This window comes from Pongo pygmaeus, chromosome 9, assembly GCF_028885625.2.
Source record: "Pongo pygmaeus isolate AG05252 chromosome 9, NHGRI_mPonPyg2-v2.0_pri, whole genome shotgun sequence".
Lineage (NCBI taxonomy): Eukaryota > Metazoa > Chordata > Mammalia > Primates > Hominidae > Pongo > Pongo pygmaeus.
The window spans coordinates 109586314-109613078 of NC_072382.2; the positions used below are offsets into that span (position 1 = coordinate 109586314).

At 44.7% G+C, this 26765-nt stretch overlaps 1 protein-coding gene across 1 annotated transcript in view; it reads left to right on the top strand.

Moving 5' to 3' along the window:
* The first annotated feature begins 8961 nt into the window (after positions 1 to 8961).
* RAB39A (RAB39A, member RAS oncogene family) overlaps positions 8962 to 26765 on the top strand; it is a 40942-nt gene continuing 23138 nt past the window's right edge. The window contains exon 1 of the mRNA XM_054439962.2: positions 8962 to 9321. Coding sequence (XP_054295937.1) covers positions 9095 to 9321 — 227 coding nt within the window. The 5' untranslated portion in view covers positions 8962 to 9094. The remainder of the gene's footprint in view (positions 9322 to 26765) is intronic.

Here is a 26765-nt window from a genome sequence, read left to right on the forward strand (position 1 = left end):
TTTCTTATTTTGTTTGTTTGTTTGTTTGTTTGATTTTATGGGCTTTCTTTCTTTTTTTTTTGCAGAATTTTGCTCTTGTTGCCCAGGCTGGAGTGCAATGGCACAATCCTGGCTTACCACAACCTCTGCCTCCCGGGTTCAAGCGATTCTCCTGCCTCAGCCTCCCAAGTAGCTGGGATTACAGGCGCACACCGCCATGGCTGGCTAATTTTGTATTTTGGGGGCTTTCTTTAGCCTTCAGAAAGCATAACAGAAATAAACAACTCTCATTTTGAAAAACACTCAACCCTTTCAGTTGTAGCTCAATCTTTTTAGTTTCCAGATAAGGAAACAGAGACCCAGAGAGAGTAAGTGATTTGTCAAAATTTTCCCAAAGGTAGTGGCAATGCTGGGACAAGAACCCAGGTCTCCCGACTCCTGGTCAAGGGCTTTGTACAACAAAAAGAAGCCAGATCCTCCTCTCCAGCACTTTTCATGTTTCACTTTAGTTTTCTGAGTTTTTATTTGTTGGGTCAGTTTTTTTTTTGTCTTTTTTTTTTTTTTTTTTTTTTTGAGACAGAGTCTCACTCTGTCTCTCAGGCTGGAGCGTAGTGGCGCGATCTCGGCTCACTGCAACCTCCGCCTCCTGGGTTCAAGCAATTCTCCTGCCTCAGCCTCTGCAGTAGCTGGGACTACAGGCGTGTGCCACCACACCTGGCTAATTTTTTTGTATTTTTAGTAGAGACAGGGTTTCACCGTGTTAGCAAGGATGGTCTTGATCTCCTGACCTCGTGATCTGCCTGCCTTGGCCACCCAAAGTACTGGGATTATAGGCGTGAGCCACCTGCCTGGCTTGGGTTTTTGTTTGTTTTTGGTTTTTTGTCTATTTCATTTTTGTTTTTGTCTTTGAGACAGGATATTGTTTGTTACCCAGGATGGAGTGCAGTTGTACAATCACAGCTCACTACAATCTCAATCTCTCAGGCTCAAGTGATCATCTGCCTCAGCCTCCTGAGTAGTAGGGACTATGGGCTTGCACTACCATGCCTGGCTAATTTTTTTTAAGTTTTTTGTTTGTTTGTTTGTTTGTTTTTGAGACAGAGTCTTGCTCTGTCACTCAGGCTGGAGTGCAGTGGAATAATCTTGGCTCACTGCAACCTGTGCCTCCTGGGTTCAAACAATTCTCCTGCCTCAGCCTCCCAAGTGGCTGGGATTACAGATGCCTATCACCACACCCGGCTAATTTTTGTATTTTTAGTAGAGAAGGAGTTTCACTATGTTGGCCAGGCTGGTCTTGAACTCCTGATCTCAAGTGATCCACCCACCTTGGCCTCCCAAGTGCTGAGATCATAGGGGTGAGCCACCACACCCAGCCTTTTTTAGGTTTTTATGGTCTCCCTATGTTGCCTAGGCTGGTCTCAAACTCCTGTGCTCAAGGAATCCTCCTGCCTTGGCCCATCAGAATGTTGGGATTACAAGCATGGGCCACCACACCCAGCCATTTTCACTTTCTTCTTAAAAAAACATATTAAAGCAGAATTGCCTGAGTAATGGCTTAACTAGCTTTCTTAAATGTGCCCTACTTGCCTTATTTTTTAAGCTTAAACTTTTATAAACACAAATATAACATAATATTTTTAATTAAAATATTAAATTATTTATACCCAGCATGCATAATACAAATATACTTAAAATTAAATTCTTCCACGGATTATTCAAAGGCACATTTTCATAATCAAAACATTAATCAAATGAGTCATCATAAAGCTCATGAGGTTGTGTGCAGATGGCACATATAAACGTTCAAGGTCATACACAACTATGGTTAACATAGTTCATTTCAACTCAGTGGGCATTTAAATAACATCTACTGGCCAGGCGTGGTGGCTCATGCCTATAATCCCAACACTTTGGGAGGCCAAGGTGGGAGGATCACTTGAGGCCAGGCATTTGAGACCAGCCTGGGCAACATAGGAGACCCTATCCCTACAAAAAAAATTTTTTAATTAGCTAGGCATGGTGGTGCGCACCTATGGTCCCAGCTACTCAGGAGGCTGAGACGTAAGGATTGCTTGAACCCAGGAATTTGAGGCTGGACTGAGCCATGATTGTGCCACTGTGCTCCAGCCTGGGAGGCAAAGTGAGATCCTGTCTCAAAAAAATAAAAAATTTAAAAAAAAGAACATCTGCTATGTGCTAATTGTGCATGTTGGGAAAATAACTATCAATTAATAAGTCCTTCTGGCCTTCAGGTACTTACAATCTAGTAGGAGAGATAGTCAAGCCAATAGCCATAATTCAATATGAGAAGATATATGAGATATATATGAGAAGATATATATCTGATATCTGAGATATCAGAGAAGTACAGAATACTCGTTCCTTAACTACTATAGGAACACAGATGAGGGTTAAGTTAATTTTCCTTAGGGGTAGAGATGGTTCAGAAAGACTAAAAAGAGGAGAAAATATTTGTTCTGGGCCTTAAAAGATGAGTAGAAATTTGCTGACCAGATGAATAGTGAAACAGGTGTAAGGAGAGGAAGGAATAGTACGAATAAAAAGAAAAAGTATAGCATGAAAAGCATGTCACGTAGAAGAATCATCTGACTAGACTGTGGATGCCCTCTTGTGATGGGTCAGACGTGACATGATTAGGTATTTAGACTTTATTCTAGAGCAAATGAAGAATCATCAAAGATGTTTAATAAAGTAACTCTGGAAGCAAAGTAGAAACTAAACATGAGGCTGTTATGGGTTGAATTGAGTCCCCTAAAAAAGATATGTTGAAGTCCTAGCCCCCAGTACCTCAGAATGTGACCTTATTTGGGGCCGGGCACAGTGGCTCATGCCTGTAATCCCAGCACATTTGGAGGCCGAGGCGGGCAGATCACTTGAGGTCAGAAGTTTGATACCAGCCTGGCCAACATGGCAAAAACCCATCTCTACAAAAATACAAAAATTAGCTGGGGGTGGTGGTGCATGCCTGTAATTCCAGCTACTGGGGAGGCTGAGACAGGAGAATCAATTGGACCCGGGAGGCGGAGGTTGCAGTGAGCTGAGATCATGCCACTGCACTCCAACCTGGGTGCCTGGGTGACAGAGTGAGACCCTGTCTCAAAAAGAAAAGAGAATGTGACCTTATTTGGAAACAGTCTTCACAGATGAAGTCAAGTAGTTAAGATAAGGTTATTAGGGTGGGCCATAATCCAATATAATTGATGTCCTTATAAAAAGGGGACATTTGGACACAGACACAGACATGCTCAGAGGGAAGACTGCATGAAGAGACTGGGAAAATGCCATTTGGAGGTAGAGGATTGAGTGATACATCTACAAGCCAAGTGTTGCCAAGATTGCCAGCAAACCACCAGAAGCCAGGCAAGGGGCATGGAACAGATATCCTCCTTCACAGCCCTCACAAAGAACCAACCCCGCTGACACCTGGATTTTGGACATCTAGCCTCCCAAACTGTGAGACAATAAATGTCTGCTATTTTAAGCTGCTCCGTTTGTGGCTTTGTTATATACTTTGTTATGGGAGCCCTAGGAACTAATATAGAGGCTACTAAACAGTGCAGTCTAAAGCGATGAGAGATTGAACAAAAACACTGACAGTGGGGAGTTGAGAAAAAGTCACAAATATGAAAAATATCACTGAGGTAAAAGCAGCAATGTTTAGTGATTGGCTGAATACGGCAAAGGAGAAAAAGGAGTCCAAGATGGATGAAGCTCTTATTCTACCTTAATCCACCAATGTGGTGTCAAAACTATCTTGGTGTCCTCATTAGATTGTTCTTGAGGCCAGGGACCTTATAAAAATTCCCATGCTTTCTCCCCTGGCTAAATTTAAAACTTTCTTTGGACTGGAGTCCTCAGTTTTCATTCTATTGGCTTATAACTTCCTTCTCCTTCCTCTTCCCCTCGTCCTCCTCCTCCTCTTCCTCCTCCTCCTCCGTCGCCCACGCTGGAGTGCAGTGGTGCGATCTCTGCCGGGTTCAAGCGATTCTCCTGTCTCAGCCTCCTGAGTAGCTTGGATTACAGGCACATGCTACCACACCTGGCTCATTTCTGTATTTTTAGTAGAGACAGTGATTCACCATGTTGGCCAGGCTGGTCTCAAACTCCTGACCTCAAGTGATCTGCCCACCTCCCAAAGTGCTGGGATTACGGGTGTGAACCATGGCACCAAGACTCTTCTTCTTCTTCTTCTTCCTCTTCCTCTTCCTCTCCTTCTCCTTCTCCTTCTCCTTTCTCTTCCTTTTCCTCTTCCTCTTCCTCCTCCTCCTCCTCTTCCTCTTCTTCTTCTTCTTCTCCTTCTTCTTCTTCCTCTTCTTCTTCTTTTCTTCTTCTTCTTCTTTTTTAATAGAGATTGAGGTCTCACTATGTTGCCTAGGCTGGTCTCAAACTCCTGGGCTCAAGTGATCTTCCTGCCTCAGCCTCTGAAAGTTCTAAGATTACAGGCATGAGCCACCACACCTGGCCATTATAGCTATATTCCGCTCCTTCTACCCAGTCCCTTTAAGAGGTTTCAGCTGACCTGCCAGCTTTCCTTTCCATTTTATTAGTTTTGCCTTGGATGCTATCTACGAAATTATCTTTAGCTCTACGCACATCCACCTTTAATCCATTCCATCTCTCTGCTGTACACAACAAAAACCCCCACCCTCCAGCTCAGATTCAGCACAAGCCCTCACTTGTCTAGGGAGCTAGCATAGATACTAAAAGCCATTAACCAACCTATAAAATATAGCAAAAGAAGACATGGCAAGAAAGCTACTAAGTTCATTTTCTGACATTCTAGAAAATATATTTTTGATCCAAAGAGAAGCCATTGATCCACCCTTTCTCTAGGACTGCAAATATTCCATATATCCCATCAAAACAGATTGACCTACAGCACATGCCTGTCCCACTGTATCTCTTTGGTACAAACACCTGTTCCAAACTGAGACAACTAGGTTGTCCTTACAGAGAAGTGAAAATAAGTGTCTGTGTATGTCTAGATACCTAACAGGAAACTGCAGCAGCTAGTCTTCCACATGGATTAAGCAGCAGAGAAAGTGGGCCTGCAGAAAGTCAAGAATTAGCAGATGTCAGAAGGAAGTGGAGATGAAAGAGACAGAGAGACATTCTCCCTTGCAGCTTTCTCTTTTTTTTTTTTTTTTTTTTTTTTTTTTTTGAGACAGAGTCTTGCTCTGTCACTCAGGCTGGAGTGCAGTGGCACAATCTCCGCTCACTGCAACCTCCGTCACCCGGGTTCAAGCAATTCTCCTGTCTCAGCCTCCCAAGTAGCTGGGACTACAGGCACATGCCACTGCACCCAGCTTATTTTTGTATTTTTAGTAGAGGCAGGGATTCACCATATTGGTCAGGCTGGTCTCGAACTCCTGACCTCAGGTGATCCACCTGTCTTGGACTCCCAAAGTGCTGGGATTAGAGATGTGAGCCACTGCGCCCGGCAGCAGCTTTCTCTTTCCCGGTTCAAATACCTTTCTGATGCCAACATCACTCCTGCCTGTGGATTCTGTAAAAACACTCTGTATCTTTAGAATAAGTGCTCTCATCTTTTAATATCACCCTAACTGAAGTTTTTTTTCAAAGAATCCTAACCCACACAGATACGTAGAGTCTGAAATGCATATCCAACATCTAAGAGAAGTAGTTGGAAATGGGGGTCCTGAATACAGAGCAGAGATTGGGGGAAGACATTTGATATGGGTAAGGGGGTAACGGAAGTCACTGGAGTACATGAGGTTGCCAGAAAAAGCCCAAAGTGAAGGTAAAAGTGGGGAGAGGAAGAAGAGATGAAGGAAGGATCTATTAAGATCTTCAGTGTTGAAGAAATGAATCATAGAAAGAGGAGTCACTGAAGAAGTTAAAAAGAACAGAAAATTAGGAGAGAATGCTTTTGTGGAAACCAAGGAATAAGGGTGTTCAGGTTGTGCTTACAGAAAATTCAGTCACGGCCAGGTGCGGTGGCTCATGCCTGTAATCCCAGCACTTTGGGAGGCCAAGGGGGGCGGATCACTTGAGGTCAGGAGTTCGAGATCAGTCTAGCCAACATGGTGAAACCTCGTCTCTACTAAAAATACAAAGATTAGCTGGCTGTGGTGGCATGTGCCTGTAATCCCAGCTGCTCAGGAGGCTGAGACAGGAGAATCGCTTGAACCCAGGAGGCGGAGGCTGCAGTGAGCTGAGATCACGACAGAGTGAGACTCCATCTCAAAAAAAAAAAAAAAAAAAAGGAGAATGAGAACTAAAGCTAGATGACAGTGCAGTGGGGTGGTGGTGAGGATGGTGGCAGTGGGGGCTTGGATTTAATAATTAGGAAGTCCCTGACAGCCTTATCAAAAGCAGTGGTATATTAGGCACAGAGAGTATGTTAGGGGATATAAGCCTCCTTGAAGACTAACTGGTAGACGAGAAATGATAACAGATCATCATTTCTGATATTTGAAAAGGAGAATGATGCAGGAGTCAACAATCTGAAGGGGAGGCATAATGAAGAGGTGTTTTGCTCAGTTTTAGAATTGTAGATAATTGAGCATGTTTATAGGCTGAGGAGCAGAAGCCACCGGACAAGGGGAGATTCAAGGTATAAAAGATATGAAATAAAAGTCAACTGTTGGGAAAAGCCCCAGAAAGATAAGTGAAAGGGGATTAAACACAGCAACACCAATTCCTCCAAAACAGGAAAGGAAATAGGGATGAATACCAATATCAGAATTTGGGATGTGCACAAGAAAAAAGTGGAATTGTTGAAAATTTTGTTTTGGTAAACACACACTTTTTTTTTTTTTTTTTTGAGATGGACTTTCGCTCTTGTTGCCCAGGCTGGAGTGCAATGGCACAATCTCGGCTCACTGCAGCCTCCACTTCCCGGGTTCAAGCGATTATACTGCCTCAGCCTCCCAAGTGCCTGGGGTTACAGGCATGTGCCACCATGCTTGGCTAATTTTTGTAACTTTTTTTTTTTTGAGACGAAGAGTCTTGCTTTGTCATCTAGGCTGGAGTGCAGTGGCACCATCTCGGCTCACTGCAACCTCTGCCCCCCAGGTTCAAGTGATTCTCCTGCCTCAGCCTCCTGAGTAGCTGGGATTACAGGCGCCTGCCACTGCGCCTGGCTAATTTTTGTATTTTTAGTAGAGAGGAGGTTTCACCATCTTGGCCAGGCTGGTCTTGAACTCCTGACCTCGTGATCCACACACCTCGGCCTCCCAAAGCGCTGGGATTACAGGCATGAACCACTGCACCCAGCCATTTTTGTAGTTTTAATAAAGACGAAGTTTCACCATGTTGGCCAGGCTGGTCTCGAACTCCTGACCTCAGGCAATCTGCCCCCCTCGTCCTCCCAAAGTGCTGGGATTACAGGCGTGAGCCACTGCGCCCGGCCTAAACACACACTTTTATTTATTTATTTATTTTCTTTGAGATGGAGTTTGCTCTTGTTGCCCAGGCTGGAGTGCAATGGCATGATCTCAGCTCATCACAACCTCTGCCTCCCGGGTTCAAGCAATTCTCCTGCCTCAGCCTCCCGAGTAGCTGAGATTACAGGCATGCACCACTACGCCCGGCTAATTTTGTATTTTTAGTAGAGACGGGGTTTCTCCATGTTGAGGCTTGTCTCGAACTCCTGACCTCAGGTGATCCGCCCGCCTCAGCCTCCCAAAGTGCTGGGATTACAGGCGTGAGCCACCGCGTCCGGCCTAACACACACTTTTAAACTGTTTAACTTTTTAAAGATAAACCTTGACGTCACTATTACTCAATTTGAGGAAAGGCACAAGAAAGTAGTAAGATCTCACCAGAATTTAAGTTCTGCTTTGTTTACTTACATCATTAATCAGACATGAGCTAAGAGACTACCTGTTCGCTTTTTTCTGACTTAAACAATGGAGATCAAGGCGAGCTGAAAATTTCATGAGCTTCTCAACATTTCCCCGGCTTTTTTTTTCTTGCCACTCTCCCCAGGGTTGGAGGGCCCCAGAGGGTATGGGGATGATACTTGGCGTTTCTCACTCTTCTGTGGTACCCATAGCAGTGAAGAACAGACAGCGGGTGCACGCAGCAACAGCCAGAGCCCTTGCTGGAAGCACCCAGAACTGGCTGTGCAAATTTATTTCAATCCTGCCCAAAACTCCTTCACCTTAAAATGCCTTGGAGGTGGCTCTCATCAAACAAGAAAGCAGGGTGTGGTGGCTCACACTTGTAATCCCAGCACTGGGAGGCTGAGCCTGGAGGATCACTTGAGATCAGGAGTTCGAGACCAGCCTGGGCAACACAGCAAGACCCCATCTCTACAAAAAGAAAATTAGTGGGATGTGGTGGCCCCCGCCTGTAGTCCCAGCTACTCAGGAGGCTGAGGTGGATGGATCGCTTGAACCCAGGAGTTTGAGACCAGCCTAAGCAACATAGCGAGACCACACCTCTAAAAAAAAAATTTTTTTTTAACCCAGAAGAAAATTAGCCAGGTGTGGTGGCGCACACCCATGGTCCTCGCTGCTTGGGAGGCTGAGGTGGGCAGATCGCTTGAGGCTGCAATGAGCCAAGATCTCACCACTGCAATCCAGCCTGGGGGACAAAAAATAAATAAAAAATAAAAAAAAAAAGGAAGCAAAACAATGAGGCAAGTTGTGGCCTCAGGGACTTCCAAAATCAGAGCCCTAATCTGACCAACCCGCCCTGACGCCTGTAAGAAAACGACTCTCACTTTTCATTGGCTGACCCTCCCGGAGTTGAGACCTTGCTTCATTTTCCTTGGTTGTTGCTGCTGTCACGTCTTCTCGCCACGCCCACTTTCCTGCCGGCGCCCAGTGAGCATTGAGGGAGAGTGATTTGCAGCCGGTCAGGGGCGGGAGTTCGCGGCAGCAAACCTGCTTCCCCCTCCCACGCGCCCCCGCCCCCGCCCCGCCCCCGTCCCGAGGCCCCGCCCCTAGCCAGGCCTGGCCCCGCCTCTCTCTCCCGAGAGGGCGGGCACCAGGCGGCGGCCGCAGCCGCAGGAATATGCTGGAAGGCGGCGGGCGGGCGCCCGCGAGGTGCTGAAAGGACAGTTCCCGCCGCCGAACTTAGCCCGCGGGTGGGGCGGCCCGGGAGCCAGCGGGGCACGTGAGCGATGGAGACCATCTGGATCTACCAGTTCCGCCTCATCGTGATCGGGGACTCCACCGTGGGCAAGTCCTGCCTCCTGCACCGCTTCACCCAGGGCCGCTTCCCCGGGCTGCGCTCCCCCGCCTGCGACCCCACCGTCGGCGTGGACTTCTTCTCCCGCCTGCTGGAGATCGAGCCGGGCAAGAGGATCAAGCTACAGCTCTGGGACACGGCGGGACAGGAGCGGTTCAGGTAGGGACCCCGGGGACCTTGGGCACCGCGCCGCCCCCTCAGCCCGCCCGGACGCCCCTTCCCCAGGCGCCCGCCCCGCCGGCCCTGGTCGGGAGAGGCTCTGGCCCTTCCCTCTCGAAAGTGCAAACACTCCATTCTCGCTTCCCCTTTGCCCCTCCTCTTCCAGGGACGACTTCCTCCTCCGCAATTTCTCACTTCTTTCTTTGGCGCCCATTTCCTGCGCCCCCTTTCCATCTTTCCTTTCCCGCCTGAACCGGGGTCGTCCTCGCCGCCCCCTCTTCCTCAACTCTTTCAGCCCCATGTGGGTATTTTTATCCCCTCCGGCTCCCCGGCTGCCTTCTTCCCAAACTCGGCTTCCCTGGCTGCGCACAGCATGACCCGACCACCCTCCTCCAAGCAGGCGCCCCTTTTCCTGCCCTAACCCAGCGGCTCCCACGCTGTGTGGCCGGGGAGAACCGCGAGGGAGGATTCCCAGATTCGTGATGGATCCTTTAGCTTCACAGCAAGGAGCGCTCCAACCCAGGTTCCTGCATGAGCTCACTGGGCATGGTTCACAGAGAGGTGGATGCGGTAATGGTTTGGGCACCTCACAGCACTGAATGTGGTCATCAGAAGTACTGGGTCATGACCCGTGGGAATGGGTCTTGTAGGTTAACTAGATGCAACATCAGGGACACTGGCACAGCTGAGGGTGTGTGTGTGTGTGTGTGTGTGTGTGTGTGTGTGTGTGTGTGTGTGTGTGTGTGTGTGTGTGTAGGGTTGAGTTGTCTTTAGAAGTTTGTCATGTTTGGTGGGAAAAAGACATATATTGAGATTTGCCAGGAACTTTTATTTTGCTTATGATCAGTACTTAACGTTCCAGGGTGATAATATTTCTAAAGACAGAAGGAGGGATCCAAATGAATAGTCTCCTCCTAAATATCCGCTGGGGACATGAAAGGGTTTCACAACGGCGACTTGTGTAAATAAAAAGTAAATGAAATTATATGCATTTCCTGAATATTTGAGATGGAAGCAGGTTTAAAGCAAATTTTAAATGTCTAGGATTCAAAGGCACTTCGTTATAGAGGAAGATGGTGAAACTGATATATTGTACTGTTTTGTTTCTTAAAGACTGCATTATCCATTGGAACTCATTTAAGGAGGCATTTTGCGTTAGTCAGCAAGTACTCTGCTTGTCAAATGCAGTGTTCCATGAGGGGACTTCCCAAACATGGCTTCCCCTCGCCCCCAGCCAGCATCACTGCGAATGAGATCAGCCTACATCTGTGAGAATGGTCCAACATTCAAAGTTTTGGCTTCCGTTCCTAGCAATGATGCTGATTCATAGAGATAATGAGTGAACTGCTTAGCTTGCTTATACCTTAGTTTTCCTGTGTGTGAAATGGAAAGATGGTAAGGCCAGCCCTTCAGAGAGGTGTTAAAAGATTATTGATTGGATTTGTACAACACTTAGAATTCCATGAAAAATGTTTTTCCTTTTCAAGAAGCCTCCTTTTATTAAAATAATTTTTCAAACGTTTGATTCCTCATCTGTAAAATGAAAGTCGTTGTGATCTCTAACATTCCTTCCAGTTTTACCATTCTAAGTTGATTGCAAATTCCTTCACATGTGATCTCAATCAGAGGTAAACTTTGCGATATATCAAGCTCAGAAAAAAAGCATTTGCTGTTAGCTCTTGACCCCCCTCTGAAGTGAATACAATAAAAACCTTTGTGTCTTAAACTTCTAACAGCTACTTCGAGTTGCAACTACAAGACACATGGGTAATAAAATCTTATTGTGTTTAATTAATTCCTTAAAAGTAGCTCAACTTGGCTGGGCAGGGTGGCTCACGCCTGTAATTCCCGCACTTTGGGATACTGAGGCAGGTGGATCACGAGGTCAAGAGTTCAAGACCAGCCTGGCCAATAAGGTGAAACCCCGTCTCTACCAAAAATACAAAAATTAGCTGGGCATGGTGGTGCGTGCCCGTAGTCCCAGCTACTCAGGAGGCTGAGGCAGGAGAATCGCTTGAACCTGGGAGGCGGAGTTTGCAGTGAGCTGAGATCACGCCACTGCACTCCAGCCTGGGCGACAGAGCCAGACTCGGTCTCAAAAAAAAAAAAAAAAAAAGTAGCTCAACTTATTGACAAGAAATTAAATGATAATTAATTTGCTAGACTTTAAGGACCTTTCTGCTAAATAGATGATATAGATGATTGTTTTTTAACTTGTTTTTTTTTTCTTTTTTTTGAGACGGAGTTTCGCTCTTGTTGCCCAGGCTGGAGTGCAATGGCGCGATCTCGGCTCATTGCAAACTCTGCCTCACAGGTTCCAGCAATTCTGCAGCCTCAGCCTCCCAAGTAGCTGGGATTACAGGCATGCACCACTACACCTGGCTAATTTTGTATTTTTAGTAGAGACGGGGGTTTCCCCATGTTGGTCAGGCTGGTCTTGAATTCCTGACCTCAGGTGATCCACCTGCCTCAGCCTCCCAAAGTGCTGAGATTACAGGCGCTTGAGCCACTGCACCTGGCCTAGATGATTGTTTTTTAATGCCTTGAAGAAGAATGTAAATAATAATTCATTTTATATACATTATTAAAACCAAACAGTAACTCTTGCATTATAATGCAAGGACATTTAGGGAATGTTTACTGACAGTGAGTCATAATTTATTTTGTTTGGCTCTTTACCAAAGTTCTGTTTGTAAATACATACATATTTCAGTAGCTACCTCCAAATACGTGCTTTTCTCTCATTTACCAGAATGTTTTACCTTAAGATTGCATTTAAAACAACTACTATTAAATCATTCTGTATCTTTCATCAAGAAATTACAGATTCTAATTTTGAATAATAGATATCGTTGCATATTTTATTTTATAGAAAGGTACTGTAGGTCATGAAAATGTATTCCTGTCATTAGTCATAATCATATCATGAAGAATTTGTGGGAAATGTCATGTTTGAAGGTTTATTGGAGATTGGATATAAACTGACAAAAAGGAACCTACTTAGCTCATGAGGTAGCTTGAAAGCATAATAAATGTATTACTGAACAATAGGATAGTGAGTTGATAATTATGATCATGATTAGCCTTCGTTTTCTTTCTTTCCTTCTCTTTTTTTTTTTGAGGCAGGGTCTGTCACTCAGGCTGGAATGCAGTGGCACAATGTTGGCTGACTGCAACCTCCACCTCCCAGGCTCAAGCAATTCTCCTGCCTCAGCCTCTCAAGTGGCTGAGACTACAGGCGCACACCACCACACCTAGCTAATTTTTTATCTTTTTTTGTAAAGACAGGGTTTGGCCATGTTGCCCAGGTTGGTCTGAAACTCCTGGGCTGAAGCAATCCACCCACCTCGGCCTCCCAAAATACTGGGATTTCAAGGCTGAACCACCGTGCCTGGCCAGCCTTAGTTTTCAATGTTCAGACTAACATGCTAATAGAGGCTAACTACTTGCCTGAAATATAAAGGGACAAAATCCAAGTGAAAAAGGTTTAGAAAAATAATGTATATGTGAGCATAACTGTAGATTTGTATATTAAGGAAATTTAGAATTACAGTGCCTTCATTAAAGATGAAAGTTTGTTTCTCTCTTGTGTATAGAGTGGTCCAAGTTGGTGGAGTGGTTCTGCACCAGACCATCATTCAGGTTCCTTCTCCCTTAATTTTCTGCCATGCCTAGGATGTTACCATCATCTACGTGAGCAAAGCTGGGTAATAAGCACACTGTGTGTCAGTTCAGGGGAAGGAGAAAGAGCAGCTCTATACCAAGCAAAGTTTCTTTTAAGCAAGTGAGGCCAACATGGTATAGATTCTTTCGGCTCTCAAATCATTGGGGAGATCTTAGTTACAAGGAGACACTTAGACTGGGCCATTATGTGCCTATAGGATGTAGGAAGGACGCCTTTGGCACTGTAGGTGTTAGGGGACGCTAGTAATCACTTTTTTATAATTTTTTGTTTTGTTTTGTTTTTTGAGACAATCTCGCTCTCTCATCCAGGCTGGGTGCAGTGGCCAGATCTCAGCTCACTGCAACCTATGCCTCCCAGGTTCAAGCAATTATTATGCCTCAGCCTCCCAAGTAGCTGGGACTACAGGTGTGTGCCGCCATGCCCAGCTAATTTTTGTATTTTTAGTAGAAATGGGGTTTCACCATGGTGGCTGGGCTGGTCTCGAGCTCCTGGGCACGTGTAATCTGCCTACCTCAGCCTCCTAAAGTGCTGGGATTAGTTTAGCAGTAAAGGAAACAAGAATATTGTTTAATACAGTGTTAATAAGGATAACTATATTGGAAGAGCTAGGTGTATGGAGAGCATTAAATGTAAGAATAGAAATTTTGAACTTTTCCCATAAAAAGCATTTAAAGTTATATGAATATAATATGAGATAAATACATAGCAATGTTAGCTATAGAATAGGAAACCTCTAGGCTTTGAGCCAGGTTTGGCCTTTTATCTGACGTTGCCTGGCCTTTGGGGTGTTAATGTCCTCCTCGTGCAGTGCTCTCAAGGAGTGCTCTGCAGAACACTCGTTCCTGTGATTCTTTATATATATATATTTTTCTTCTTTCTTTTTTTTTTTTGAGTCAGAGTCTCACTCTGTCACCTGGGGCTGGAGTGCAGTGGAACGATCGGCTCACTGCAACCCCCACCTCCCAGGTTCAAGCGATTCTCCTCCCTCAGCCTCCCAAGTAGCTAGGACCACAGGCATGCGCCACAGCACCTGGCCAATTTTTATATTTTTAATAGAGGTGGGGGTTTCATCAAGCTGGTCTCGAACTCCTGATCTCAAGTGATCTGCCCACCTCAGCCTCCCAAAGTGCTGGGATTACAGGCATGAGCTACTGTGCCTCACCTGTGATTCTTTTTTTTTTTTTTTTTTGAGATGGAGTCTTGCTCTTGTGCAGTGGCGCAGTCTCGGCTCACTGCAACCTCTGCCTTCCAGGTTCAAGCGATTCTCCTGCCTCAGCCTCCTGAGTAGCTGTGATTACAGGCGCCCCACGCTCAACTAATTTTTTTTTTTTTTTTTTTGAGACGGAGTCTCCCTCTCACCCAGGCTGGAGTGCAGTGGCGCGATCTCAGCTCACTGCAAGCTCCGCCTCCCAGGTTCACGCCATTCTCCTGCCTCGGCCTCCCGAGTAGCTGGGACTACAGGCACCCACTACCATGCCCGGCTCATTTTTTTGTATTTTTAGTAGAGACAGGGTTTCACCATGTTAGCCAGGATGGTCTCAATCTCCTGACCTCGTGATCCGCCCACCTCGGCCTCCCAAAGTGCTGGGATTACAGGCATGAGCCACCGCGACCGGCCTAATTTTTGTACTTTTAGTAGAGACGAGGTTTCGCCATATTGGCCAGGCTGGTCTCGAACTCCTGACCTCAAGTGATCCACCGGCCTCAGCCTCCCAAAGTGCTGGGATTACAAGCGTAAGCCACTGTGCCCGGCCTGTGATTCTTTTTAAAAGATGCATTCTGTGATCAAGTAAGTTTGGAAATCCCTGTATTCCATATGGCACTCTCTTAAAAATTCATATCAAAGGCTGGAAGAAGTATTGCAGCAAAGAAACCTGTTTAACTTTGATTAACCTAGTATTTCCCAATTTATTTTAGGGGCTATTTTTAAAATATGAAAATCTAGGCTGGATGCGGTGACTCACGTCTGTAATCCTAACACTTTGGGAAGCTGAGGCAGGAGGATTACTTGAGGCCAGGAGTTCAAGACCAGCCTAGACAACATATCAAGACCCTATCTCTAACAAAAAAAAATTTTTTTTAATTAGCTGGGCATGGTGACGTGGACCTGCATCCCCAGCTGCTCAGGAGGCTGAAGCAGGAAGGTGGTTTGAGCCCAGGAGGTCAAGGCTTCAGTGAGCTATGATCATGCCACTGCACTCCAGCCTGGGTGACAGAGCTAGACCCTGTCTCTAAAAAGAAGAAAAAGAAAATCTATGGTAACTGGTGCTCTAAGGAGTATAATTTGGGAATAGCTCCCTTGATAAGTTGCCTTAGCGTATTCTTTGAGCAGAACCACTAAATACTTGAGGTTTGTAGCAATGGAAGACCTGCAGACAAACTTAACCAATTAATTAACTTAGTTAAGGGCTGTAAGCAGTAAGTGCTATAAGAGACAGCCTCAGGCCAGGCGCGGTGGCTCACGCCTGGAATCCCAGCACTTTGGGAGGCCGAGCCGAGTTCGAGACCAGCCTGGCCAACATGGTGAAACCCCATCTCTACTAAAAACACAAAAATTAGCCAGGCGTGGTGGCAAGCGCCTGTAATCCCAGCTACTCGGGAGGCTGAGGCAGGAGAATCGCTTGAACCCGGGAGGCGGAGGTTGCAGTGAGCCGAGACTACGCCATTGCACTCCAGCCTAGGGGACAAGAGCGAGACTTTGTCTCAAAAAAAAAAAAAAAAAATAGAGACAGCCTCCCTCCTCTCCCTTCCCCACAAAATCTGGGAGCGGCCCCTAACTATTACCACTAAATCTACCCGGCCTTTGCCTGCCTCTCCATGTTTTTTTCCCCTAGCTCCTCTTCTGCTATGTATCTTTCTCCTTGCCAGGTGTCTTACTGTTACAGGAAAGAGGTCCCGATCCAGACCGCAAGAGAGGGTTCTTGGATCTCACACAAGAAAGAATTCAGGGCAAGTCTGCAGTGCAAAATAAAAGCAAGTTTATTAAGAAAGTAAAGTGGTGAAAGAACAGCTACTACATAGACAGAGTAGGACGTGCCTGAAAGTAGGAGGAGGAATGGATCCGCCCTAGGTACAATGCTTGTATGTATATGAGGAGATGAGCTCTCTGCCACAAGGGTTTGTGATAAAGGATTAATTTTCTTCTTTTTTTTTTTTGGAGACAGAGTCTGGCTCTGTCGCCTAGGCTGCAGTGCAGTGGTACAATCTTGGCTCACTGCAAGCTCCACTTCCCAGGTTCACACCATTCTCCTGCCTCAGCCTCCCGAGTAGCTGGGACTACAGGCACCCGCCACCACGCCCGGCTAATTTTTTGTATTTTCAGTAGGGACGGGGTTTCACTGTGATAGCCAGGCCTGTCTCCAACTCCTGACCTCAGGTGATCCGCCTGCCTCGGCCTCCCAAAGTGCTGGGATTACAGGTGTGAGCCACCGCACCCGGCCGATAAAGGATTAATTTTCTTAATTACCATATTTTGCAAGAATCGATATTATTATCTTTAAAACAAAATTAGGAATGCCTTTGTTCTCCAGATATTGGAATATCTGGACACTCCCAAGTCTGGGTCTGTTTAGTAAACATTATTAATTTGTTCCCTTAGCCATAAACATCTAGAGGCTAGGAATGCCTAACTTTCTGGGAATGCAGCCCAGCAAGTCCTGGCCACTTTTTTTTTTTTTTTTTTTTGAGACAGTTTTGCTCTGTCACCCAGGCTGGAGGGCAGTGGTGTCATGCTGGCTTACTGCAACCTCTGCCTCCTGGATTCAAGCAATTCTCCAGCCTCCCAAGTAGCTGGGATTACAAGTGTGTGCCACCATGCTCAGCTAGTTTTTGTATTTTTAGTAGAGACGGGGTTTCAGCATGTTGGCCAGGCTGGTCTCGAATTCCTGACCTCAAGTGATCCGCCCACCTCGGCCTCCCAAAGTGCTGGGATTACAGGCGTGAGCCACTGCACCTGGCCACGGCGTCATTTTCCTAGCCCTGGCTCAAAATGGAGTCACTCTGGTTTGAATGCCTCTGACATTAGTCCCCCTTTAGCTTATTTTTATTTTTTCTTTACCCTTTTCCTCTGTCTATCCATACTGATAAGTTTACTTTCATCCTCTTTTCTTCCCCCTCATTTTTATTTTGATGTGTCTCTTACTCTTCCATTTCCTTTTAGCTTATCTTCCCTTATCCCACTGGCTTATCTTCTTTTCTCCCACTGGCTCCCGCATGTGTCTGTTTTCTCTTCTGCCTCTTCAAAACATCCATATAAAGTTAATGTTTCAAAGTGATTTAATTTATGTACTCTGTTCTTAATTTTAAAAGCAAGCAATATTAACATTTTAAATTTCTTCTTAAGAGACTTTTAAAAATCTCTAAACTAAATTAGTTGTTTTTGGTTTTGTTTCTTTTTAAAAAGGCCCTCATTTGATTCTCAGCTGCCTCACTGTGGTTCATGGCCTTCAACAGAAAACGATTTTTTGTTCCTTCAGTAGAAAACGATTGGTACCAGTCTGGCAAACATGGTGAAACCCCATCTCTACTAAAAATACAAAAAAAATTAGCTGTGCATGGTGGCGCACACCTATAATCCCAGCTACTTGGGAGGCTGAGGCAGGAAAATCCCTTGAACCCAGAAGGTGGAGGTTGCAAGGTTGCAGTGAGCCGAGATAGCGCCCCTGCTCTCCAGCCTGGGTGACAGAGCGAGACTCCACCTCAAACAAAAAAAATGAAGAAAACAATTGGTGGGTCCATAACTGCATAGGTAACAGAGCAGAGATTACCATAATCACTGCAGTCTACTGTAGTTCCAAGTTATTGTAATAGAAAGGTAAGCTATAGTTGTATTATCAGGTAATATAATGTCTTAGTTAAAAGTGTGTTGTAAGTAGTAGAAATCTAGCCAAATTCATTTATTTATTTTTTTTTAGAGACAGAGTTTTGCTGTGTGGCCCAGGTTGAAGTGCAGTGGCACAATCATAGCTCACTGCAGCCCAAACTCTTGGGCTCCAGTGATCCTCTTACCTTAGCCTCCTGAGTAGCTAGGACTACAAGAACATGCTATGGCACCCAGCTAATTTAAAAAAAAAAAAAAATTTGTAGAGACAGGGTCTCACTATATTGCCCAGGCTGGTTTTGAACTTCTTGCTTCAAGTGATCCTCTCTCCTTGGCCTCCCAAAGTGTTGGGATTACAGCCATGAGCCACTGCACCAGGCCCAAATTAGTTTAATAGGGAATAAATTATAAATGATACAGATTTCATGAAAGCAAAAGCTCACTGAACATCCAGGTGTTTGGAAGTACGTAATTATTACTATTTTTTTTTTGAGATGGAGTCTTGCTCTGTCACCCAGGCTGGAGTGCAGTGGCACAATCTCGGCTCACTGCAAGCTCCACCTCCTGGGTTCAAGTGATTCTCCTGCCTCAGCCTCCCAAGTAGCTGGGATTACAGGTACCTGCCACCATGCCCAGCTAGGAAGTATGAAAAATTTTAAAACAAGAGTTTGTGGACTTCCCCTCTAGTCTATTTCCATTCTCCAACTCTGTTGGCTCCTAGCTCTCAGTCTCTGAGCTTCTTATTCAAACTCTTGAAAGAAAAAATATCTCATTGACTACTTAACTATCCAGTGAATCAGCTCCCCTGCAGTCAGGTTATTGAGTTACACAGACATATAATACAAATGTATTATAACATAAATATACTAAGTAGGTATTATGGGTCAGATAATGTAAATGTATCTGTAAAGGTCCACTTTTTTGGAAAGAGAAATTCACAGACAAGGGAAATGAGCAGTCACTCCCAAAGTGTCTATTTTATGGTGTTTGAGAGTAAAATGGTATATAAGAATGAGATGGCCAGGTGCAGTGGCTCACGCTTGTAATCCCAGCACTTTGGGAGGCCGAGCCGGGTGGATCACCTGAGGTCAGGAGTTCGAGACCAGCCTGGCCAACATGGTGAAACCCAGTCTCTACTAAAAATACAAAAATTAGCCGGGTATGGTGCACACCTGTAATCCCAGCTACTCGAGAGGCGGAGGCAGGAGAATTGCTTGAACCCAGGAAGGGGAGGTTGCAGTGAGCCGAGATTACACCACTGCACTCCAGTCTGGGCAATAAAGCAAGACTCCGTCTCAAAAAAAAAAAAAGAATGAGACAGCATCATTTCTAACAAGTGCACCAGAGTGCCAAAAGATGATCTGTGTAGCCAGACATTTTTAGGCACAGTGGCTCATGCCTGTAATCCCAACACTTTGAGAGGCCAAAGCGAGTGGATCTCTTGAGCCGAGGAGTTCGAGACCAGTCTGGGCAACATAGTGAGACCTCGTCTATTAAAAAAAAAAAAAAAAATTAGGTGGGCATGGTGGTGTGTCCCTGTAGTCCCAGCTACTTGGAGACTGAGGTAAGACTATCACTTGAGTCCCAAAGGTCGAGGCTGCAGTAAGCCATGACTGCGCCACTACACTCCAGCCTGGGCAACAGAGAGAGGCCCTGTCTCAAAAAAAAAAAAAAAAAGAAAAGAAAAAGAAAAAGATTATTTTCAGTGTCTACTCAGAGCATTCAGAACATTTTGTGTGGTTGTATAATCAGTATAGTCTAGAAGCTAGCTAGACATTTGAAAACCTGTGATTATTTTTCTTTCTTTTCTTCTCCAATAAATTAATTGATTTAGCAGTATATAGCCACAACCTCAGTGTCGCATTAGTCTGTGTAGGTGATTAATACACCCTGAAGTAAACTAAATATTGTACGCCAAATGTCTGAAGGCTCTGGGCCAGCCACAGGCAAAATTGTAAAATAGGTAAAGCTCACTCTTGGGGCATGTGGGACCTTCACATCTTTCTTTATGTTTTTGGATAGTAAAACCTTGATTTATCCTCCCCTTTTATTCTCCCTACATCTCAATCAAAAAGCCATTTCTTAACGTTCTTTCCTCCATCCCCCAACATACTGCAGCCTCTGCCTCCCAGGCTCAACCGCTTCTCCCACCTCAGCCTCCCAAGTAGCTGGGACCACAGGTATACACCACCACACTTGGCTATTTTTTTTTTTTTTGTATTTCTGGTAGAGATGGGGTCTCGCTATGTTGCCCAGGCTGATCTCAAACACCTGAGCTCAAGCAATCCGCCCACCTCGGCCTCCCAAAGTGCTGGGATTACAGGCATGAGCCACCAAGCCCAGCCCCATTCCTTAATGTTCTATCTTAGCTTAAGAGAGAGAAGTGGCTGGACATGGGTGGTTCACGCCTGTAATCCCAGCACTTTGGGAGGCCGAGGTAGGCCGATTGCCTGTGGTCAGGAGTTCAAGACCAGTCTGGCCAAGATGGTGAAACCCTGTCCCTACTAAAAATAGAAAAAAATTAGCCAGGCATGGTGGCATCCACCTGTAATCCCAGCTACTTGGGAGGCTAATGCAGGGGAATCACTTGAACCCGGGAGGTGGAGGTTGCAGTAAGCCAAGATGGTGCCACTGCACTCCAGCCTGGGCGGCAGAGTGAGACTCTGTCTCAAAAAAAAAAAAAGAAAGAGAAGTAGTTGAACAACCAAGACACACAAAATGATTAATAGTTGAAAATAACGTGGCTGGGCGTGGTGGCTCACGCCTGTAATCCCAGCACTTTGGGAGGCCAAGGCGGGCGGATCACAAGGTCAGGAGATTGAGACCATCCTGGCTAACACGGTGAAACCCCGTCTCTACTAAAAATACAAAAAAAAAAAAAAAAAAATTAGCCGGGCATGGTGGCAGGCGCCTGTAGTCCCAGCTGGAGGCTGAGGCAGGAGAATGGCGTGAACCCGGGAGGCAAAGCTTGCAGTGAGCCGAGACTGTGCCACTGCACTCCAGCCTGGGCGATAGAGCCAGACTCCGTCTCAAAAAAACAAAAAAAAAAAAAGAAAAAAAAATAACGTAACGAGAGACCTGCCTGGAGTATTTATATTTTAAAGAGAAGGAACACCAAAAGAGATAGCACCTCACCTTGAAATGTTATTTCATCTTGAAATAACATTTCCCTGTTGCAGAAGTATTGATATGTGGCTGATGGGTGTTGGAATTTTCTCTCATCATGCCACAGCAGTGACCACCTATTCTGACTCACTGGCTTCATGTTGAGCTTTCAAACAAAACAAGGGCTAGAAAAAGTTAGAGATATGGCTGTGAGTCCACGGATCACCGCAGTGAAGTTGTGTGAAGAAAAGTGCTTTACTCAGTCCGAGAGATGAAATTTCCAGGCATTGTCAGTCAATTTGGCCAGCATGCAATGATTTTTTGATAATTTACCTTCCACAGCAATGTGACTTAAAAGTTTGAAGAGGAATTTCTTGGAATTGTCTGAAAATATTTATTTTAATATATAAAGAACCAGTTATTTGTGTCCTGACTGATTTGGAGGGAATTTCCTTTCTTCTGGCCTGCTCTGTCAAGCAGTGGCAAAGAAAGGTAACCCCTTAAGTGATACTGAGGTACACACACAGACACACACCAGGGAATATCATCAAATATAATTTAAGCAATATTATTATTATTATTATTATTATTATTAATTGATTTTTTTAGATGAGTCACACTCCGTCACCTAGGTTCTAGTACAGTGGCACGATCTCGGCTTTCTGCAACTTGTCTCCCGGTTCAAGCAATCCTACCACCTCAGCCTCCCGAGTAGCTGGGACTACAGGCGCATGCCACCACGCCTGGCTAATTTTTGTATTTTTAATAGAGATGGGGTTTCGCTATGTTGGCCTGGCTGGTCTTAAACTCCTGACCTCAAATGATCCGTCCACCTCAGCCTCCCAAAGTACTGGGATTACAGGCGTGAGCCACCGTGCCCCGCCTATTTTAATTATTTCTAAAGCAAAATTCCTACAAGCTTATACTTCATGATTTTAATAAATCTGCCTCTAAATGTCAGTAACTGTTAATCAATTCTGATAATATATGATTCAGGGAAGTTTGCTTTAAAAATGACCACCTCGGCCGGGTGTGGTGGCTCATGCCTATAATCCCAGCACTTTGGGAGGCCAAGGTGGTTGGATCATGAGGTCAGGAGATTGAGACCATCCTGGCCAACGTGGTGAAGCCCCATCTCTACTAAAATACAAAAAATTAGCTGGGTGTGGTGGCATGCACCTGTAGTCCCAGCTACTCGGGAGGCTGAGGAAGGAGAATCACTTGAACCTGGGAGGCAGAGGTTGCAGTGAGCCGAGATTGTGCCACTGCCTTCCAGCCAGGCGACAGAGCAAGACTCCATCTCAGAAAAAAAAAAAAAAAAAAATCCACTTCATACAATCTACCTGGCCTGTTATAAGTTAGGTAGATACTAGGAAGTTCCTAGCTATAAGAGAAGACATTATGAAGAAAGATTATACGTTCTCAAATTATAGGCATTGCATATCATTTTTCTTTACAGTAGCATTTTCAACATGATATTAATAGATGTAATTTGAGAAAAGGGTTTCATGATCAAATAGTTTTGAAAATGCTGGGTCATTGCAGGACTTCTCAGATGACTTTTAATATACTAATACACATTGTGAACCCCCAAGGCAGATATGGTGTTTCCCAACCCAGAGTCCTATTACACAGTGTTTTGCAGTACTAGTGTTCTACAAAACATACTTTAGGAACTGATACTTTAAAGAAAAAGTGTAGGCAATTCCTTAAATTTTAGGAATATATTTGAGGACCTCTTGCAGTTTATTCTCTCATATGATTCTCTATGTCTTGCTGATGCTTCTGGATGATTTCCTCAACTGTCCCTTTTTAAATACTTGATTACTATATTTTAGGTAAAGATCTAATAGCTCTTGAGAGTCCCTAATTTTTGTCCCCTCATTCAAAATTCAAAGATTTATCTTCTTGCCTGACCTCTAGTCACTTGTCATATTTTTACACAGATCATATAAACTATTAGCACTTGTTTTAAGCACAAAGCCTTCCGATGAGAATCACTAGTAAATCTGGATGAAAGATAAAGGAGCAAATGGACAAATGATCATAATTTTAGATTTCTTAGATATAAAAAGGCTATAAAAAGGCTATGGGATTACAAAAGCAAAATTTAATGAAGCTAATAGGAGGGGAAATTTAAGACAGATTTGGATCAGTAGCAGTGACTCACGCCTGTCATCCCAGCACTTTGGGAGGCTGAGGCTAAGGCTGAGGCGGGTAGAACACTTGTGGTCAGGAGTTGGAGACCAGCCTGGCCAACATGGTGAAACCTTGTCTCTACTGAAAATACAAAAAGTAGCTCGGTGTGATGGCAGACACCTGTAATCCCAGCTACTGAGGAGGCTGAGGCAGGAGAATCGCTTGAACCTGGGAGGGGGAGGTTGCAGTGAGCCAAGATCGTGCCACTGCTCTGCAGCCTGGGCAACAGAGAGAGATTCCATCTCAAAAAAAAAAAAAAAAAAAAAGACTGACATTTGATAGAACAGATGGGTAGATGCTAAAAAGATAATCAAAAATGGAATAGAAAGTATAATTATTGTATAGCAGAGAACTTTTGGAAGAGAGGAAAAAGAGTAAGAGGTAAATTGAAAACAAAGTCCAAGTGAAGAAGAAAGGACACATGAGAAAACTACAGAGGTCAACCACACTGTGGTCAACATTTTGGCCATTTTGATAGGTAAGTTAACTACAGCCATCGGACTGGGAAGGAGCAGAGAGACAATCTAAAACAACAGTCTCTTGGTTTATTTGTTTTTTGAGATGGGGTCTTGCTCTGTCACTCAGGCTGAAGTGCAGTGGTGTGATCATAACTCACTGCAGCCTGGAACTCCTGGGCTAATTTTTGTTTGTTTGTTTAGAGATGGTATCTTGCTTTGTTGTTTAGGCTGGAACTCTTGGCTTCAAGTGATCCTCGTGCCTCAGCCTTCCAAAGTGCTGTGATTACAAGCATGAGCCACCAACACTCACCCTCATTTCTTATATAATATAATTAATGCCCATAGAGGCTGTTACTTGCCCAAGGCCTTATAGTTTATTAGTGGTTTGCACAAGAACCCAGTTCTCTGAACGTTTTCAGTGCTCTTTCAGCTATGCCCATCCTCTTGTGATCGTTGAAACAAGTTTTAATGGCATGTTGTATGGGGTGTGTGTGTGTGTATGTGTGTGTGTGTGTGTATGTCTCCAGAGGGCAAGCTAGAATTTTGTATGATTTCTGTCCTGAAAAGTATTTTGGTTTGCATACAACTCAACTTCCCATCCCTGTAGACCCAAGTTAATTATTATGTTCACCCAAACCATTATTTTATTGCTATATTCTGAAAACAAAAGGAGAAATAGCTTTACACAATAGTAGTAATACAGGTAACTGTCAGCAAACACCTGTGGCATCAGTAACAAATAACCCTCCCCTCTGTGCAATACTCAGTGACTACACTGCTACACTTAGTAACAGTAATGAACTTTAACACTGAAGTGGAGAAACTTCTGTGAAATGGTTAGCCTTGTTAGATAAGAAGTGTTGGGTATTGCGCAAAGCTGGGCACATACTGAATGTGATGTCCTAAAGCTTCATAAGTACTGTGAAATAGCTTTCCAATCCTTAAATGCTGTCCCATTTTTTTTGTTTTCTGGAGAAGATGAAATTAATCAGGACAAGGATTTACTTGTGGAAATCCATGCATTTATTTACCTTAAATATATGCCAGGCACTAAAGATAAAATAAATAAGTTATAGTCTCACATTCAAGGTCCATACAATCTCTGTACTGGGTAAAATCCAGGCTACACTGCTGTAATAGACTGCTAAGATATGGCAACTTAAATAATGTAGAGCTTTATTTCTCTCTTATAATAGTAGTCCAGAGGCTGGGTGCGGTGGCTCATGCCTGTAATCCCAGCCCTTTGGGAGGCTGAGGCGGGTGGATTACTTGAGGTCAGGAGTTCAAGACCAGCCTGGCCAACATGGTGAAACCCCATCACTACTAAAAATACAAAAATTAGCTGGATAGTGGCAGTTGCCTGTAGTCCCAGCTACTCAGGAGGCTGAGGCAGGAGAATTGCTTGAACTCAGGAGGCAGAGGTTGCAGTGAGCTGAGATCGTGCTACTGCACTCCATCCTGGGTGACAGAGTGAGACTCCATCTCAAAAAAAAAAAAAAAAAATGTAGTCCAGAATGAGCAGTCCTGGGTAATCAGGGGGCTCTGCCTCAACATCAGTTTCTAGGGTTCTCCAGTCATTTTCATTTCTTAGCAAGCAGGAAGGAAAAAGAGGAAGCGTAGGCAATTGACTTCTTCACATAGATGAATGTCAGACTGTACACGATCCTTCTTATATCCCATTGATCCAAATATAGTGTCATGGCCACAACTAGCTGCAAGAGAAGCTGGGGAATATAGTCTCTCGATGGGTTGCTATGTGTCAGCTAAAACTCCTGGAGTTCTGTTAATAGATACTGGAGGCTAGTCAGTGGTCTTTCTCACAGACTTATAGCAAAGAAAGAAAATAATCTTGGCTCAAGGCAACCTCCACCTCCCGGATTCTCCTGTCTCAGCCTCCCAAGAAGGTGGGATTACAGGCGCATGCCACCACGCCCGGCTAATTTTTGTATTTTTGGTAGAGACAGGGTTTCACCGTGTTAGCCAGGCTGGTCTCGAACTCCTGACCTCGTGATCTACCCACCTCAGCCTCCCAACATGCTGGGATTACAGGCGTGAGCCACTGCGCCAGGCCAGAAAGAAAATAATCAAACAATTGCAGAAAGAGCTGGTAAGTACTTAAATAAGTTTCAGTGACAGAACAGGAGGAGGAATTGTCATCTGTGCCTAGGGTGATGACCATTTTCAGGGGATGTATCCCAAAGGAGGTGATGCTTGATTCTGGGACATGCTGGATATATCAGTAGTAAGAGGACAGTAGGAAACATTAACAATAGAAAAAGAAGCCAGCCAGGCCAGGCACGGTGGCTCACACCTGTAATCCCAGCACTTTGCGAGGCTGAGGTGGGTGGATCATGAGGTAAGGAGTTCAAGACCAGTCTTGCCAAGATGGTGAAACGCCGTCTCTACTAAAGATACAAAAATTAGCCAGGCATGGTGGCAGGCACCTATAATCCCAGCTACTTGGGAGGCTGAGGCAGGAGAATCGCTTGAACCCCAGGGGGCGGAGGTTGCAGTGAGCCAAGATTGTGCCACTACATTCCAGCCTGGGTGACAGAGTGAGACTCCGTCTCAAAAAAAAAAAAAAAGAAGCCAGCCAGCCATGGTGGCTCATGCCTGTAATCCCAGCGCTCTGGGAGGCTAAGGTCGGCAGATCGCCTGAGCTCATGAGTTCAAGACCAGCCTGGCAACATGGCAAAACCCTGTCTCTACAAAAAAAAAAAAAAAAAAAAAAAAAAAAGAAGTGGTTTCTTGTGAAGATAGCAGATTGAACATCTGTGTCTATTTTAGCTTTTTTTTTCCCCTGAAACCTTACTACAATGACATAAAATTTTCCACCCATAAATCCCTGAACAAGGAAAACAGGTAGGAGCCAAGAGCAACAAAATTTTGGAAGCAGGAAAGCAAATGGGGAATGGTAAACTAATTCGCAGATTCAAGAAAACTGATTGCTGAGCTAATGGTAAAAAAAATATCTAAAACCCAACCCAATGTATACTGTTGAATCCCCCCCTCCAAAGACTTGGGAAATGGTGGCACCAGTTACTTCTGGAAGTGGGAGTACTAAAATAAGGATCATTGAGTGTGAGTCTGTTTAAGAAGGATGGGATTCTGCCATTCCTTCCCCCATTCCATATATCAAACAATTTTCTCTCCCCCGCCAACCACATTGGCAAAAAAC